Below are 17,939 nucleotides of genomic sequence, written 5' to 3' on the forward strand. Positions count from 1 at the left end.
TGTAACGTCGTGTAACCATGTTTAACAAAAACGATAAATAAATAATCGAACCCTAATGAACCCTATTAACCTTCTCTATTTCGAATTCCTACAGCAGACAGCAGTGAATTTTTAGATATTTACAGTGTTGCTAAATGTATTTAGACGTGAACAATGCGAACGGTCGCATGCATGTCGCATGTTTCTGCGAACGGTGGTCAAGAATACCGTTTTTAGGAAATGTTCGCAAATCAATCCTTTACAACTTACGTATACGCGCTAATTGCGAGTGATGCAGTGGCGGCCCGTGAGGTAGTGCCATAGAGCCATGGCACTACCTTGCTAACTATACAGAAACATCTTTTTTATCTTCAAAACTTTTTAATTCCTGTTAATTTTTTTGTGTGTATTTCTTTTGATCTTCATAAATTATATAAAATATGGCAACTATGGGCGCAATACAATCCCTGCCGACAGCGGAGAGTATTCGACAGGAGAATCTCCTTCGCGCCGAAGTCAGTACCGGCACGAGTAAAGAGAGAAAGATTTTACGAGCATTCTATGTAAGTGACAGAGAAAGAGCTACATTGGACTATTAGTATACCTTAAAATTAGAATCTCTGTGCCAGGCACGAGGGTATGATGTAAGGTCTATTTATTTTGAGTTTCTTTACGTGCTGGTTTGTCGCTTTTATTATGTATATTTTCTGTTAAAACGTTTTTGTATTTATAATTAAACTTTTAGTGCATCATGATCCCGGGTATTTTGATAATATTTTGATTATTTCTTAAGTTTAATTTATTAACTGACAATGAAGATTAGTATCTTAAAAAATTTTTTTGGTGGTTTTTCGCTAGATGGTTTACAAATGTTATAAGGTGTTGTGGAGCTTTCGAGTTAGCTTTAAGAGGTCACGACGAAAAAGAAAATTCAGAAAATAGAGGCATATTTAAGGTACTGGTCAATTTTAATACCGAATTAGATAACGACTTAAAGGTTCATATTATTCAAAGTACCAGATCTTTCAAAGGTCTACCTTCTCCGAACATTTAGTTGCTACTAATTTATTTATGTCGGAGAAGTTTTCTGCTTATAAGCATCAGTTTTTCGAATCATTTCTTAATGAAACATGGAGACAATTTTAATTTTTAAGCAAACTCGGTTTAAAACTGAATTAGAAGTAGGTACTGTATTAGCGAGACGAATTAAGTATTACCTCTGGGGCTGTTTCGCTATCGGTTTTATTGTAGAGGGAAGGTTTAAAAAGCACATTTGAAGAAACTATTAAACTTTTAAGTATTTTAGTTACCATTCCTATATCAACATCTTAAGCAGAACGCTGTTTTTCGATGTTAAAACATAGTGCTTTAGGTATGCTATCTGCAGAAAAGCATTTTGTAAATTGTATTGATAATTTTAATTATAAAGTCATTGAAAGCTTTGCAACGAAAAAATAGAAGAATGAACTTCATATATCGTAAACTTTAAAAGTGACATTACAAACATTTTTGCATGTGTGTGAATAATGAAATACTATTATTTTTATAAATTGGTAAATAGAGACTAAATCGTAATAACAATTTTCAAGCACCATCATTATCAGCAGTAAATGCTGGTAGTAGGTTAAGAGGTTTTTATTATTAATTAATTTACGGAACTCTTTTGATCAATGTTGGACAATTGCTTGGCACCTCAGATCAATAAACTTAAGATACATAAAATAAAAGTATCCGCGCATTTTTTTTTAGTTTTTGTTGTCAGTATACCTTTTTTAACAATATCGTGAATCCGTCACTAACAATTTTGGCGGCTGTCCGAGTTCTGGCACTACCTTCTTAAAGTGGTACGAGCCGCCACTGGAGTGATGTCGAGAATAGCGAGCCTGTGCGTATGCGGTTGAGCGTCCGCCTGGTTGCAAAGTCCAGGTTCATTTTATTAGTGTTAAACCTTTATTATAGTTAAACCTTTTCCTTGATTTAAGTCGGCTGATTCCTGGCGGTTCGTCAAACCCGTATAATTGGTATAGTACCCTCGGAGATCCGTGGAAAAAATTTACACCCAAAATAACAAAATTCAGTTTGGCAACACTGTGCGAATGTTGATAGTAACATATCCTTTTTAAGATAAGCACAAATGTAATTTAGTCCAAACAAATTAATATATTTTTTTTGCCAACAAAATGAGATTTTTCAACCAAATAATGTTTCAAATATGATGTGCAAAATAATTTTTAATTGGGTTCTGCTAATGGGCTTGCTTTTTTTGTCATTAAAGTAAAAAAAAACTAAATTTTACTCATTAAATCAATGTTGTCTGGTTATCGTCTTAATTATTTTAACTGTACTAATATCCGTTGGGTAATTCTGAATGATTAATAGGTCGTTAAAACATATTATCTGTAGCGGCTTCTGGAATATCTTAAAAATATCGAATTTCATTGATAAAATGCGCATATTCCACCGATCTTCGCTTCGACAATACCTTTCATCGAAAGTGCATGAACTTCTCCACATATTTTGAGGCGCATCTGCGGTTGTCTGGTGATGCGAATCCAGCTGCCTGGTTTAGTAGGGTTAGAGGGGTAGGCTTCATACAACCGGTAGTTAGTCTACATGTTTCATTTAACGCCATGGTGGCTGGTTGGGCGTATCTAGATCTACCCCAGATAGGACAAGTATATTCCCCTGTTGAGAAACATAAGGCTTCAGCTGTTGAATTTGAGACCAGGGGGTTTGCACCCCACTTGCATGTAAAAAGATGGCTTGGATGCAGATACGTTAGCCACAGCTTTTTATTTTATTTTTACCTTATTACAGATCTTGCTTTCTCTATCATACATTTGATTTCTAGGGAATGTTCCCAATTTTCATGGACGTTCGGTATATTAATCTACTATCAGTTAATGCTGACGCACCTATATTAACTAACTCTAAATAAAACATTTATTATATGTTAAATTTAAATTTGTAGCCTTCGATAGAAACGAACTTCTTGTAGAGGTAACAGAGACGAACAAAAATATTAGCCATGCACAATATTCAACGTTCTCAATTGGTAACGAAATGGACGGCTATCCACTAAAAGAACTTACAGGATACTCAGGAAATGCTGGGGATGGTCTAGCCAATCAAATTGGTATGAAGTTTTCAACATTGGATGTGGATCAAGATAAATACTCTGGGAATTGTGCTCAAATTTATGGTAAATGCGTTTTTGTGATTAATAATTTTTACAATTTTACTTTATCGTACTACATACGAAGTATGAGTATAATAGATAAAGTTATAGGATCGTGCAAAAAAAAATTTTTCAGATTTCACTTTTTTCGACGTTTTGAGTCCCCCTGAGTCTAAAAAACAAATAAAAAAACCTGTCGGAAGTATGTACGTACGTACGTGCTTAAGTATGTCGCCACCGCCCAGCAAAAACTACTGGACCGATTTCTATGAAATTCGGTATGAGTAAGTTTAAGAGAATTTTGTCGACAAACTAAGCTTTTGAAAAAAATCTCTCAAATAGGGGGTTATTTGGGGCCCATTTTTGCAAATTTTTACCGAAACTAATGAAATTTAACTTAAAGTTAGCTCATCGATAGGTAAATAGAAATACGGAATTTGACATTTCCAAATCCAAAATGGCGGCCAACATGGCTGGCCGCCCACCCGACACATTTCCCTACCAATCTAAAAACTTGTTTAAGATAAATTTAATTTGAAAAAATATTTATATAGCCTAAAGATGGGGATACAACAAGATATTGTTTCTCAGAAAAAGTTATGGGTTGCCTATATTTAGGGGTCAAAATTTGACACAAATTTGAACTAGATTTTCTCAAAAATGGCTCCAAGGAATTTGTTTATTTTTTGATATATTTTTGATATCCTATCGGTAAATTGAATAACATTAGTCAGATTTCTTAACTCCTCATAGGAGGGGAGTTATGAATTTTTTATAAAAAAATATTCGAGTGCCCGTAACTTTCTCTGTAATAGAAACTAAAATTTGAAATTTGGCAAACGTATATCGTACTTTATTATCTATTATCACAATAAATTTTGCCTACAATATGGCTTCCGGTTGAAACGGAAATAAAAAAACAATCTTAATCTTTTAGATATGCCCTGTATATTTTTACACATTTTGAAAGAATTCAAAATGACCTCTCCAATGACATAAAACTGGTTGCTGTAACTGAAAAACTCGAAAAGTTACAGAAAATATAAATTTTGCTAGAATCTTGTGTGTGTCCTCTCTCACACGATCATATAGCAGAGCATTATTATAGGGCAGTCAATGAGAGTATTTGGCTCCGAATTCCATCCTACTACATCGATGTACTTGATATCTTCACAGTAAGTAGGGAATAGCTCAAGAAACAAAATCTACCCTATATACTATGGAGCTTTTATCTTGGGGCAATTCCCACCCCTTCAAGGGGGTAGAAAATTTGTTGGTCAAAATAAGCATGGAAGTGGCTAGAGAACCTATTTTTAAGTAAAAATTGATCTATACTTTTTTTTGAGAACTCAATACTTTTTGAGTTATGCGTAGTTGAAAATTGGCCATTTTCATTTAAAAATGACACGTTTTCGGACGGTTTTTTGTAAACACCTTAAAAACTATGCATCAAACTAAAAACACTATATAATTTTCTTTTTAGATTATAAATAACAAAGAGATTCGTTCCTTCGTAAATTTTCTATTTACATATAATACAAAAAGAGATATGGTAGGTAAAAAGAGTTTGTTTTTTGGTGCATGCTCGAAGTGCTCATGCTTTTGTAGTGTTTGAAAAGGCCTTTAAAACGAGCACCGTTAAATGTCAGTAACATTCAAATAAGCGGGATATGGTGCAAAAAATTATATGACTAATGTACTTTAAGGAAAAATGAGAAGTACATATATTTAACCCCTCATCCACCAGAATTTAAATGCATTGTTTTTTTTTTCTTTTGCAATAGGTACCTCTTAATATAGTGTTATTTCTACTTTCAAAAAGTTTGACGGGTTTATAATGAAAGGTTTTTGAAAAAAATAAAAACAAATTAAAGAGCGCATTTTTAAATTTCTTAAAATTCTTCCTTTTGCTCCATGCAATTCGAAAAAAAAATGTTCTATCCACGAGAAGTGGTGGTTACCGCCCCCATGATAAAAGCGCCATAGTATATAGTATATATATATAGGATAGACTTTGAATTAGGAGATTGGGCTACTCCCAAAATTTCATTAAAATCCATGCAGTAAAATGCAAATATTGTAAACTATTAATTTCTCAGAAAAATGAAATAATTTGAAATGAAATTATGACTAATATTCTATTGATTTATGCAATAATCTATAGTGTCTCCCCGAAATATGGCATCGAACATTTTGTCAAATGCAGGAAATAATCATGCGTAGAACCATAAAATATTTTCAGGTATAAAAGGTGTTTCTAAAATATCAAAATAACGAGTAACTGTTATTTTTATAGAATGCCAGTATCTAGTACGATAATGAAAATAGATGGGTACGATAAAGTTCTCGGGCGGCCCTTCCGTCCAGCGTTTTTTTTTTATTTTCGGAGAAATAAAAACTCTATTGGTACCAGTTCTCTGATTACGGCTGCTCGTGGTTTGTATTACTTGCAAACCAAACGATCGATAAACGAAAGAAGATAAGGGGAAGTGTAAAAGTTTTAATTTTTTGCCATTATGGATATACAGGCAGTGAAGTGCAATTTTTAGACTTTCTCGTGTCTCGTTTCATTCATCTTTCGTTTGGTTTGCAAGTAATATAAATCACGACGAGCTGTAACCAGAGAACTGGGTCCAATATAGGTTTTGTTTCTCGGAAATTAAAACTGTTTTAAGCAGATGTCGCTACAGCATCCTTGTGGAGTTATTTGTTCTAGTTCAACATTGGGAGACTGACTATTTTTCAGTTCGTTCAAAAGTAGCCATTTATATCCCTCCGACGATCCCTAATGAGGGTGAAACTTACGTAAGAGCATTTACGGTCCTTTCTGCACGAAGTGAAATGTCTGTTATTCCCAGAGAACGGCAGTTCTCGCCAGTGGCCCACACCCACACCCCCCTACACGCGACACTATATATACACGAAATTTTCGATTTTCTAAATCTGACGGAATTGAAAATTGTACCAACCCCCACCTTAAATTTCAGGAAAAGACTCACCCATTCATATAGCAACCATCCATTTTGGTCCAAGGGTGTGGATTTTAGGGCCCTTCCTATTTAGGGCCTGTTTTTCGTTCTCGTCCCCAAAACTCCCAAAAACTTCGAAAATTTAAGTTCGACCTTTGCGGCTTATAATATTTAGTACTGATTATTATCTTTCCAACGCATGCCTAATTTTGAAAATAGGTTATACCATTCAAAAGTTACCGAGCTCAGAAATATGACTCAATTTCTATTTAAAGAAGGGAAAATGTTTGTGGATATAATGTATGTACAGTAGGGTGGATCGATTATCGCAAAATTTTAAAAAAAATTACACATTGATATGGAATACCCACCAAAAGTTACCTTTAGTAACGACAATAAAAAAGTGATATTACAACTTTTTGATAAAAGTACATCTTCTGCCCTCTACCGGCATTTTAAAAAACGAAAAAAAAAATGTTGGAGTAGTAATAATCACAAAATAAAAAAAATTGACAAATTAAATGGAATACCCAGCCAAATTTACCTTTAGTAACGACAATTATAAAGTATTATTACGACTTTTGGATAAAATTACATCTTCTGCCCTCTATACACTTTTGAAAAACAAAAAAAAATTGGCATTCTTAACATAAGCCATGTCCTGGCGGTCCTGGTTTGTTTAGTCTAGTAGTTTAGTCCCATCTTCGGGGTGCGGGGGTGCTGCGACTTTGGACTTTCAGTAAAGTCGGTATGTGGCGCACGTACATTAGTTTGCAATTAGTCGTGAAAATTGAACAGTTTTTTGGTTTTCGGCGATCGTGTCATAAAATATGAGTTATGAGTTGTTCAAAGATACGTTACACTAGGCAATACATTGAGTGTTCGTTAGCTGGTGATCCTGCAGATTTTAAAGGTAACGAACTTCCTTAGAAAGCTCATGTTTACAGTGTTAGAGATAGTGCAAACACTCCTGACCATGGAGCTGCGCGAAGGCGGATATTTTCACGTTGAGTACAGTGCGTTTCGCATGGAAGTGCGAAATTTCGTCTACTGCGCCGTGGTCACGAGTGTTTGCACTACCTCTATCTATGGACAAAGTATAATTTAAAATCTCCAAACTCAGGGAAGGAACCAACGGTTTTTGAGATATCTAACATAGTGTCTAACAAAATTTTAAGTGTGAGGTAGAAAGCTTCAATTCATACCATAACAAGAAAACGTATTTTACAATTAGTAAAAACTCATCACGATAAGTACTTAGAACTTTTGAGGTATCCAGAAATTAAGAAAAATGATATGCGAAATTTTTGAACAATGTTCCTGCGACAAGGAAAGAAAGGTACCTAAAAAATGAACAGGGGTTTTTACTAGATCAAAGAGGATCTAGAAAAATGATTATTGGAAATATCGATTTGAAAGAAACCTTAAAGCTGACAAATAAGGCAAGAAGAGTGGAAAAAGAGATGCAAAGAAAAGAACTACAACAATCCGTTCAACATGAAAGCTGCAATAACCTACCAAGAAAGCGAAAGCTAGAAACTGATCCAGAAATAGATCCTGAATTGCCTTCCACTTCGCATGCCAATATCAGTACAGAAATTATTTGAGCAGTGCTCACAAAATTATTTTAAACTTCCTACCTTGGCCAAAGTCTGTGACCGCTATGGACTATCGGAGAGATCTGCAGCAGCTGTGGCAACGGCAGTGCTACACGACCTTGGAATTGTTACCAAAACAATAAAATAACTTGCCCTTTATTGCTTCAAGGTTTGAAAGTAGAGGATTTAAAAAATATTATTTCCGGATCTCCTGAGAAAATCATTGACATAGCTACATTTTTCTGTCACACCCAATCTGTAGAGAGCATCGTGAAGCTCGTAACTGAAGCATCTTCATCGGTTATTGGGTCACAAAAAAGAGACAATTTTATCAAGGCAAAAATTGATTCGCGCAAAGTTTAAAATTATGCCAAAATTTGAGTCCAAAAAAGACTACAAATAAATAATCAAAATTAAGGGGGAGGGTAGGGAGTGAGTAGAAGAATAAATATGACATATTTCAAAAATATTTCAATTGGATATCATTTTTATAATAATACCCTGTACTTATTACTTAACTTTTCAATTAAAATCATAAGTTCGTATTTTTTATTTCTTTTATTTTTTCAACCCCCGGTAGAGGGCAGAAGATGAAATTTTTTTGAAAAATCGCAAATAAAGATTCGGTTCGTAATACCAATTGGCAACTGTTGCGCACTATTCCAAAACAGTTTTCGAAATTTCGATTTTTCGATCCACCCTAATGTACAATATGTATGTATGTGGCTGGAAAAGTTAAACCGATCTGAATTTTTTTTCTGTGTTTGAAGAGCGGGTCAGGGCCGATTCATAACCGGTGCAGTTTGTGACTTTTGACCACCCATAAGCCACCTATAGGACTCGGTAGGTACAAACCGGCAATTTTTTTGGGAGTATATATCTTCGGTTCAAGAAGAGGCAGGAGAACCGCAAATACACCAAATCAATAGTGTTGAGTAAAGCTTTCAAATTATGTCTAAGCCGTCAGGATCAGACGTACATACGGCTCAGTATCGCCAAAAAACTGAAAAACTAAACTTTGAAAATTTTGGTTTTTCGACAATTACTCAAAATTTAAACCTACAAATTGCGCCAATAACTGAGTGTTTGTAGAAGGACTCTAGACGAATCTGACGGTGTATATCTCATCCAGGAAAATTCAAATTTTTAAGTTATAGGCTTCATAAGTATGATCAAATCTATTTCCTATGGAAAAACGGTTATTCAAGCTCAATAATTCCTGTAATAGCTTCAGTTATCTTACTTGACCTTAGATGCATCAGATACTACTTTTGTCAATACGTTTCAAATTCATGTTTAGTGATCAAAATCGGTTAAGCCGTTTAGAAGTTATTAAGCTACAAAAGTATAATAAAATTAACGATTATTCCCGAAATGGTTTATGTAGTTGTAGTGGTTACGACGCTAAATTTGATCTAGCAACTGTCAATCCGAGTTCATTAAACGGCCATCCCAATATTTTTTTTTTCAATCTATTTCGAATAGAAAAAAATCTAGTGTACATTCGATGGACACTAGATCATTTTAGAGATAATGCGACAAAGTCGACCATTTATAAAGCTTAACGTGTAATCGAGAAAAATTGCATTCAACTTTATACACTTAGTTTATAAAAAAACTTTCAAAAACTCCTGATACCAGAATAAAAAAAACCGCTAAACGCCGTAAAAATGAGTGGCGCATACAATATTTCAGCTACAAAAGGTCTGATATGAATATTACGTAGGGCGAAAATGTATTTTCATTTTTAATGCAAACTAAAATTTTAGTTTTATTTTAAAAGATTTTTCTATAATATTTGCTAAATTTGAAGTAAACGCGCCACAAAAGAGTTCCAAAATTCAAACTGCATCAAAGTTACTTTTTTGTGGCGCGTTTTACTTCAAATTTGGCAAATATTATGGAAAAATCTTTTAAAATAAAACTAAAATTTTATTTTGCATCAAAATAAAAATACATTTTCGCGCCACGTAATATTCATATCAGATCTTTTGTAGCTGGAATATTGTATGCGCCACTCATTTTTACGGCGTTTAGCGGTTTTTTATTCTTGTTTTCGTTTTACAGCGAATTATTTTAGAAGTTTTTAGTTTTTTATTAAAAATTACAAATAAGCGGTACCTTGGTTTTTTACAACTAGTCACAAAAGATTAGAGTAACGAACCATTTTTTATAATCAAGTATATTCAAATAGGAAATAATCCACAATTTTACCTAAAAATGATTTTGTTAACGTTTCGACGCCCAAGTCGGGTGTCGTTGTAAAAATACAAAATAATACTAAATAAACAAAAATGGTGTTGCTTAGTAAAAAATTCTTCTAATAATTTATTTAATCTGACTCATTTATATCGGCAATTCAGACACGTATTATACATTTTAAAGTAGACGACTTTAAAATGATATTGCCAATATTGATGAGTTGCGTTCCTGGGACGACTTTACTAAAAAATAGTTCATTCGATTACATGAAATCAATCCCAACTCAAGAATATCCGCCACAAAAAATCATAGCATGTGATCTGTCTTTAAAAAGACAACCAAATGCAACGGTGGCACTGACATTCTCTCATTAGAGATTCCATAGTAAATCACGAGGGAAAACCAGGAAAAACCTCGTGATACTATCCCGACATCGTAAGTATTTGGGTTTACATTTAGTTTATTCTCAAAAATAATACCAAATTCTGACTTGACATTTTGAATTTTAAATAATACTAAAATACTAAATATGTACTAACTCGATATGTTACTGATTTACTAATTGTGGTATTTTCTTTCTATTGACTTCCTCCTTTAATATGGGTAACCACATCCTACTGCATTCTACCGAGGAATTTGCGACACAATTTCATTTAGCATAATTAGAGCCGCTTCTTTGATTTTTCTCTTTTTACTATCTGCTTCTTTTAGGACTATACTTGAATCTCTCCACTGAACTCTATGTTCATTATCCCATGCGTGTTGACATATTTGAGATCTATCAAATTCTCTATTTTTTATATAGGACTGATGATAAAAAAATGATGATGATGAAAAACTGATGATGAAAAACCTCGTGATAGTATCACGAGGTTTTTTCTGGTTTTCCCTCGTGATTTACTATGAAATCTCTAATGAGAGAATTTCAGTGCCACCGTTGCATTTGGTTGTCTTTTTAAAGACAGATCACATGCTATGATTTTTTGTGGCGGATATTCTTGAGTTGGGATTGATTTCATGTAATCGAATGAACTATCTTTTAGTAAAGTCGTCCCAGGAACGCAACTCATCAATATTGGCAATATCATTTTAAAGTCGTCTACTTTAAAACGTATAATACGTGTCTGAATTGCCGATATAAATGAGTCAGTTTAAATAAATTATTAGAAGAATTTTTTACTAAGCAACACCATTTTTGTTTATTTAGTATTATTTTGTATTTTGACAACGACACCCGACTTGGGCGTCGAAACGTTAATAAAATCATTTTTAGGTAAAATTGTGGCTTATTTCCCATTTGAATATACTTTATTATAAAAATGCCACAAGAAAATAGCTTCAGAACAACATTAAGAACCATTTTTTCTATTAACAATCTTAAAACTAGTGTTTGTTTAGTTCTCCCAATTGTATACCTCAATTTGTTTACCGGTCTAAGCATAGCACTTAATACTTAAAACGCAGAGGACTTTTCGACATGAACTATTTGCACTGACCTAAAAGGTTTTATACTAACTTGAAATATTTAGTTCTCTTGAGTCTTTCCACTATTTCATGCAGATCCAGGAGGTGAATATCCTCTACGTTTGCATGGTTATGAAGTCTGTTTCCATGCTGCTTCGCAAACATCTTTTACATCTGCGACCATTTCCACAACTAGGGTTGTTTGTAGATCGGTACTTCTCATGTACCACAGAGCATTTAAAATGTCCCTCAGCATATTATTCTAAGAACTTTGAATCATTTTGATGTAACTGGCTTCACTTCTTGTTCATAATATGAGGGGTCTAGATGCAAAACCGGACATTTCCACTTTTTGATCAAAATAAGGTGAATACACCTCTGAAAGCTGTGATTAAAGAGCTATATATTAACAATTTGATTAAGAGCAAAATTGGACAGTTCCTAGTAGTAATTTGGTGTGAAAGAATTGGTTCAGATGCAAAAGTGGACTTTTCCTTCAATTTAAGATAGGGAACAGAAAAGTTGTAAATTGTTTTTTTAAGTTTACTCGGAATGACATAAAGTGGAAATGTCCGGTTTTGAATCTAGATATTATCATGATATTATTATGTATTGACAGCTTCGATTTTCTTTCAAGGAGCCAGTAGAGTTTTCTATGTTAGATGTTCCTGTCTATTTTTTTTTTATTTTTGGCGTGTTCTTTCCGTGTTAACCTGATATCTAGATTCATGACCAGATTTGCTGGATTGGCATATAGTATAGTAGTGTCATTTTATCTTATTGAGCCTCATTGAGTTTGATACACCATTTATTGGTCCATGCATTAATCTCATTGAGCATATTTGAGTTTTACTTTTGCTTTGATTTCATCATAGTCAATTTCTAATATTATGCGTATAATCAGCAATTTTATCAGTCGTGTTTCTGTTTAATCCTGTGACTCATTTAGTTTGTAATTTAATTTGGGTATTATTGATTACATTGCATTTCTCATGTTTCTTATCTCTTTCAATGTTGTCGTTCATAGCATACGGTGTGAAATGTGTAGTATGGGCATCCCATGTAAATCAGTAATTATACACGCTCAATAATTATATATCAATTATAATTATATCGATTATCGATTATAATTATATATCAATATATGTGTTTTATTTTTAACAATACGTGTTAATCAACTTGTAAAAAAAACGTTGGCCAAAAACAAATTTTGGACCAACTTTGGATATACTTTATAATAGCTCGGGAGGTAGTGTCAAATTAGACCGGAGCATTTTAGCATGGGTGTTTTTGTTTATTTAGTTAGGTGTTCCATTAACAAATGAGGTGTCAGCTGGCCCAAAACCGGGGCTTTTAGGTAAATCAAGATAAAATATGAAACTAGATGGAAAAACCCTACAACGTATATGTCAAATATTTATCTCCGTGGCTTATATCCATCATGGCCTCAAATACCTAGCTCCTGGCTTTCATCCAGGCGAGCTGGGTTCCAATCCCCACGTTGGATTTTTTTTATTTTAAAATTGACATTTTGATTAGAAAAAGGATTATTTTTATAATACCACGTTTTTATTATTTGGGTATACGACACAATATAAAAAAGTCTGTATGTCCTTCTTTATAGAATCGTAAACTATGCATTTGATCATAATATGATAACCTCAAGAAAAGTTATTGTACCTACATAAACCTGGGAAGGTTTCTGAGTTAATACGACCAACCTACATAAGTAATCATTATTTAGGCAGACACCACAAAAACTATTGTTTATTAGAAATAAGGGTTGTTTAGGTTTTATGTATCTTTTTTTTTACATCATATAAAATTAAGAAAAACATTTTGTCCAAAAAAATAAAAAAGAATGTCGGGGGGTGAACCCCCAGATTGGTCATACCAACTCAGCAACCTTCAGGGGTTCATGTACAACAACTTTGCTTAAGGTCATCATAATATTATGATCAAATGCATATTTTACGATTTGTGTCGTATAAATAATAAAAACCTGGTATTATAAAAATAATTATTTTTCAAAGCAAAATGTCAATTTCAAAAACAAAAAAAAACTTCCAACGCGGGGAATCGAACCCGACTCGCATGGGTGAAAGCCAGGAGCTAGGTATTTTAGGCCATGATGTATGTAAGTCGCGGATATAAATATTTGACATATAAGTTGTGGGGTATTTCCATCTAGTTTCATATTTATCTTTTTTTGGCCAAAAGCATCGGTTTTGACCAGCTGAACCGGTTGGGCCAGCTGACACATCATTTTTGTTAATAAGCTTTGGAACAGCTAACTAAATAACGAAAAAACAGCCATGCTAAAATGATTCGGTCAAATTTGACACTACTTTCCGGTATAAGTCCCCCATTCAAGTCAATACAAAGGCTGAATTTGTTTGAATTCATCTAGCCCAAAGTGAAAGTATTCCTTTGTATCCGTTTGGATACAGGTGGCCTAAATAATCAAAGTTATTTGTATATGTAGATGTAAATGATATAACTGTGCTACCACGGATGATACACTTCCAACGGTGCGTGGTGCGAGCTGGTCCGTGTCCGTCCGCGATATTGCCGATCGTGGGAAGCCGCTTTAGTGTACAGCAGATAAAGAAATGAATCTAAAATACTACCTTGGGATATTCCAGCACTTATTGTTTTCAAGTTAGAGTAACAGTGTTTACATTATATTCCACACAATCTTTCAGTACTACACGATTTTAGTAATTAATTACTAATTTACTTTTAATTAACAATATTTTAATATAAATAATACGTTTTATTAATACTTTTTTCCTCTAGAACTTTTTCAAACATTTTATACAATGTTAACTCATCTGATGGTTTTCCATATTTCGCTGTCAAAGATATTTTCCCAACCTGCCAGCATTTTGGAAGGTATTTATGAGCATTAAGATGATTTTTTCCAGGCTTTTTTCTTCATTTTTACTTGCTTTTTCATTTCTTCGTACCACCATTTTCTATTTATTTGGTGAGTCTTTTTTACTTGTTACACATACTTCCTTAACTGTCTCCATTAGTAGATCCTTCTAATTGTTCCATAGGATAAAGAAAGGATGAAGAAAGTGGAGATATACTGAATTGGGGCAGACTAGTAAAAGAAATATTTAAAGAGGAAAACTGTAGATAGAACTATATTATAATTATATTTAAGTATGTTTACCTTTTATTTTATATAGCTAATAATTTTTCTATGTTGTAGAGGGTGCTTGGTGGTATAATAACTGCCATAACAGCAATCTTAATGGAAAATTTATGACAGTAGTACTTCCTGAAGCATATTTAGCACATGGTCTTAACTGGTATCCTCTCAAAACAGCCCATGTAAATTTGGCTGGTTCCAGAATGATGATTAGGCCCATCGGAGCATAAATAATTATTAATAAAAGAATATGTAAATAATTTATATGTGTGCCTCTGTGTAATACTATTTTAATATAATTGTTTGACATTTTTTATTTGTATTTTATTTTACCTAGAATAACGATAAGTGAGTGTAGTTGAACATATGAACATGTGAGTCCTCTTGCGTTAGAAATGGGTTGCAGAAAAAAAATTCAGACGTACAATCTTTCCTATTGAGGATATGGTTTCGGACAGTACATTTTTAAACGCTTTTCTTTACTTCAATAGTTTGCATCAAATCTTTAGACGCTAATTTGACTGACTTTTCTTCAACGTAAATACATGAAAATTTTCAGACATATGCATTCGCGGGAACAATACACAAATAGTCAATAAAATGTTTTTATGTTTATTTTATTAGCTGTTTAAATAAAAAAACGATTTAATGGAAAATGCTTAAATTCTCTTATTTTTTACAATGTAGAAACTTGAAACTTTTAAGGATTGTAGCAAATGATATGAACTATACATAATTTCACTTTTTACGTTAATAATTGTTTACGTTATGCTACATAAATAAACAATAAAGTATCAAATTTTGAACGCTCATATATTTGTTTATATATAAATCGGCGTTTATTCGTGTCAAATTTCAATACCATACGAAACAAAACTTCAACCAAAACTCCAAATCAAAAAATTCATGTTTTTATCGTAGTCTTAGAAAAACCATCGGTATAGACGTTTTGTGCTACAATTAACATTATAATTCGTTTTGTCGTATTAATTAATTAAACGCTTTTCTTTGGTTCAATCGTTTGGGTCAAAGTTTTGGACGTTAATTTGACTGCCTTTTCTTCAATGCAAATGACTAAAAATTTGCAGACATATGCATTCGCGGAAACAATACACGAATAGTCAATAAAAGTTTTTTTTTGTTTATTATTTGTTTAAATAAAAACGGTTTTAACGGAAAATGCTTAAATTCTCTTGTTTTTACAATGAAGAAACTTGAAACTTTTACAAATTGTAGCTTATTATATGAACTATACATAATTTTACTTTTTACGTTAATTGTTTACGTTATGTTTCATAAATAAACAATAAAGTTTCAAATTTTGTGCCGATTCTGACTACTTTTCATGTTTGTACATCATATTATGTTTTATACATATTTTAAGAAACATGACGATATATTTTAATGTTTGAAAAGTGTAAGACTAAAAAGTAAAAAATAAAAAATATGAAAAAAATATTTTTAAGAAACGGTTTTCTTTAGTTACGAGTGACTAAATTTAAACATATAAAAAAATCATCTAAAAAGCAAAAAATAAAAAAAAAATCAAAAATCTAACACATTCGTTAAAGAAAAGCGTCGTGCGAAAACCGTTTATTCGATGAAGACGCGCCACGCTTTTCTTTGACGAATGTGTTGGATTTTTCAATTGTTTTTATTTTTTGCTTTTTAGTTGATTTTTTTATAATATGTTTAATTTTAGTCACTTGTAACTAAAGAAAAGCGTTTCTTAAAAATATTTTTATTTTTTTTATTTTTAAATACATTTGGAGGTAAAAATGAGTATGTGAATGGTATTAAGGTTAAAACTATAAGCGCCCAGATGTAGTGAAATTTGCAATTTTTAAACTTTAAGTTTTTGTAGTGTTTTGTTTAGTGTGTGAAACGCTTTTTCTGTATTAGTCTTATTTCTGTATTGTGTCTGTTTCTATTGTCCATATAACCTCATAATTCTTTTTTTCCACAATATATTAAAACAGGTGGTTTCAATCTATTTAACAAAAATATTCCAAAAATAGATAATACATATATCTCGAAAATATACCTGTAAAATAAGTAAAAATAATTTTATAAATACAGCATCACTTAGAGTATCAGACAAACAATTCATGTCGATTACTTTTTCTTAAAAACAATAGTCTGCTTCCCAACCATATCCTCACGATGCATCCCACCTTTTTCGATAATGTAAAGAAGCAAGCAAGCAATTTGATTCAACCCGACCTGGTGAGACTTGTTCACCCCTAAGGAAGTACGTTCGGGTGTAACAATTCATTGGAGCGAGTTGTATTAACCCGAGTCTAGGAAAAGAGTCACTCCATCGCGCTCCAATGCTCCAGGCCATCTCTTTCCCCCTATACCACGATGATGCGCGATAGGGGCACAACTATCAGCCAAATGCTCTTCACGTGGGAATCCTGGATAATAGAATTCCAACGTGGTGCCCTAATCGTTTTGCAGCAAGTCAGACCAGCGTGAAGCGCTATATTCCTCTTATCTTCTTGTGACCTGTCTGCGGTACTAAAATTGCTTGCTTGCGCCCCAGGCCTTTGAACCGAGTTAAGCTCGGTTCAGAGACGTGGTGGTCAAGGGTTGAGCCCTACTTGTCCGGGTTTTTGTGTTTTTGTTTTGTTAGAATTTTTTTTTGTTGGCCGATGCCGATTATTTTGTGTTTTTTTATATTTTTTGTAGGATGTCCTAAAAATAAAATCTTAATTAGCAAAAATTAGCAAGTATGGGGCCCACACTAATTGCCTTGTCGTTGTTGATGGAGCCACGTATTTTCCAATTTTACTTTATTTCTTATTTTATATCTTATTTACTGTCAATTTATTTATTTCTTTTTTTATCTCTGATGTTTATTTTCTTTAATCCACTATTTGTTGTTTTGGACGTTTGTGCTTCCATCGGTGGAAGGCGTCGTATCGCATTATCTCTCGCAGTATGGAACTTGGATGATTTTCCAGTTCTGGGAATTTTGTCGTGGCTCTTTCCGTCATTATGTCGGTCACTCTGATTTGTTGGAATTCTCTGAAAAGGTGTCTTTCCGCCAGGTATCTTGGGACGTTCGCTGCTTCCCTTAGGCTGCTGTTGTGTGCCGCTTGGATCTTCTTTTTTGTTGTTTTGCATACGTGTCCCCACGCGAGAGATGCATATGTCAAAATTGGTATTATTATGCTATTTATTAATCTTATCTTCGTTTTAGTCCTTTATTTTACTTTTCTACCTACGAGTCCTCTTAGTGATGCTTTGGCCATATAAGCTTTTCTAAGTGTGGCTTCTACGTGTTTTTGAAATGTTAAGCCTTTGTCCATTATAACTCCTAGGTATTTCGCGCCATACTTTCACTCGATAGGGTTGTTTTGCACCGTCAGTTGTTCTTCTGGGCT

The 17,939-nt window shown here is 33.2% G+C and overlaps 1 protein-coding gene across 1 annotated transcript in view; it reads left to right on the top strand.

Moving 5' to 3' along the window:
- LOC114336784 (microfibril-associated glycoprotein 4-like) overlaps window positions 1–14,864 on the top strand; it is a 30,453-nt gene extending 15,589 nt beyond the window's left edge. The window contains exons 5-6 of the mRNA XM_028287160.2: window positions 2,951–3,181; window positions 14,611–14,864. Of these exons, the coding sequence (XP_028142961.2) occupies window positions 2,951–3,181; window positions 14,611–14,780 (401 nt within the window). The 3' untranslated portion in view covers window positions 14,781–14,864. The remainder of the gene's footprint in view (window positions 1–2,950; window positions 3,182–14,610) is intronic.
- Window positions 14,865–17,939: the final 3,075 nt, after the last annotated feature.

The sequence above is a fragment of the Diabrotica virgifera genome, chromosome 7, assembly GCF_917563875.1.
Source record: "Diabrotica virgifera virgifera chromosome 7, PGI_DIABVI_V3a".
Classification (NCBI taxonomy): Eukaryota; Metazoa; Arthropoda; class Insecta; order Coleoptera; family Chrysomelidae; genus Diabrotica; species Diabrotica virgifera.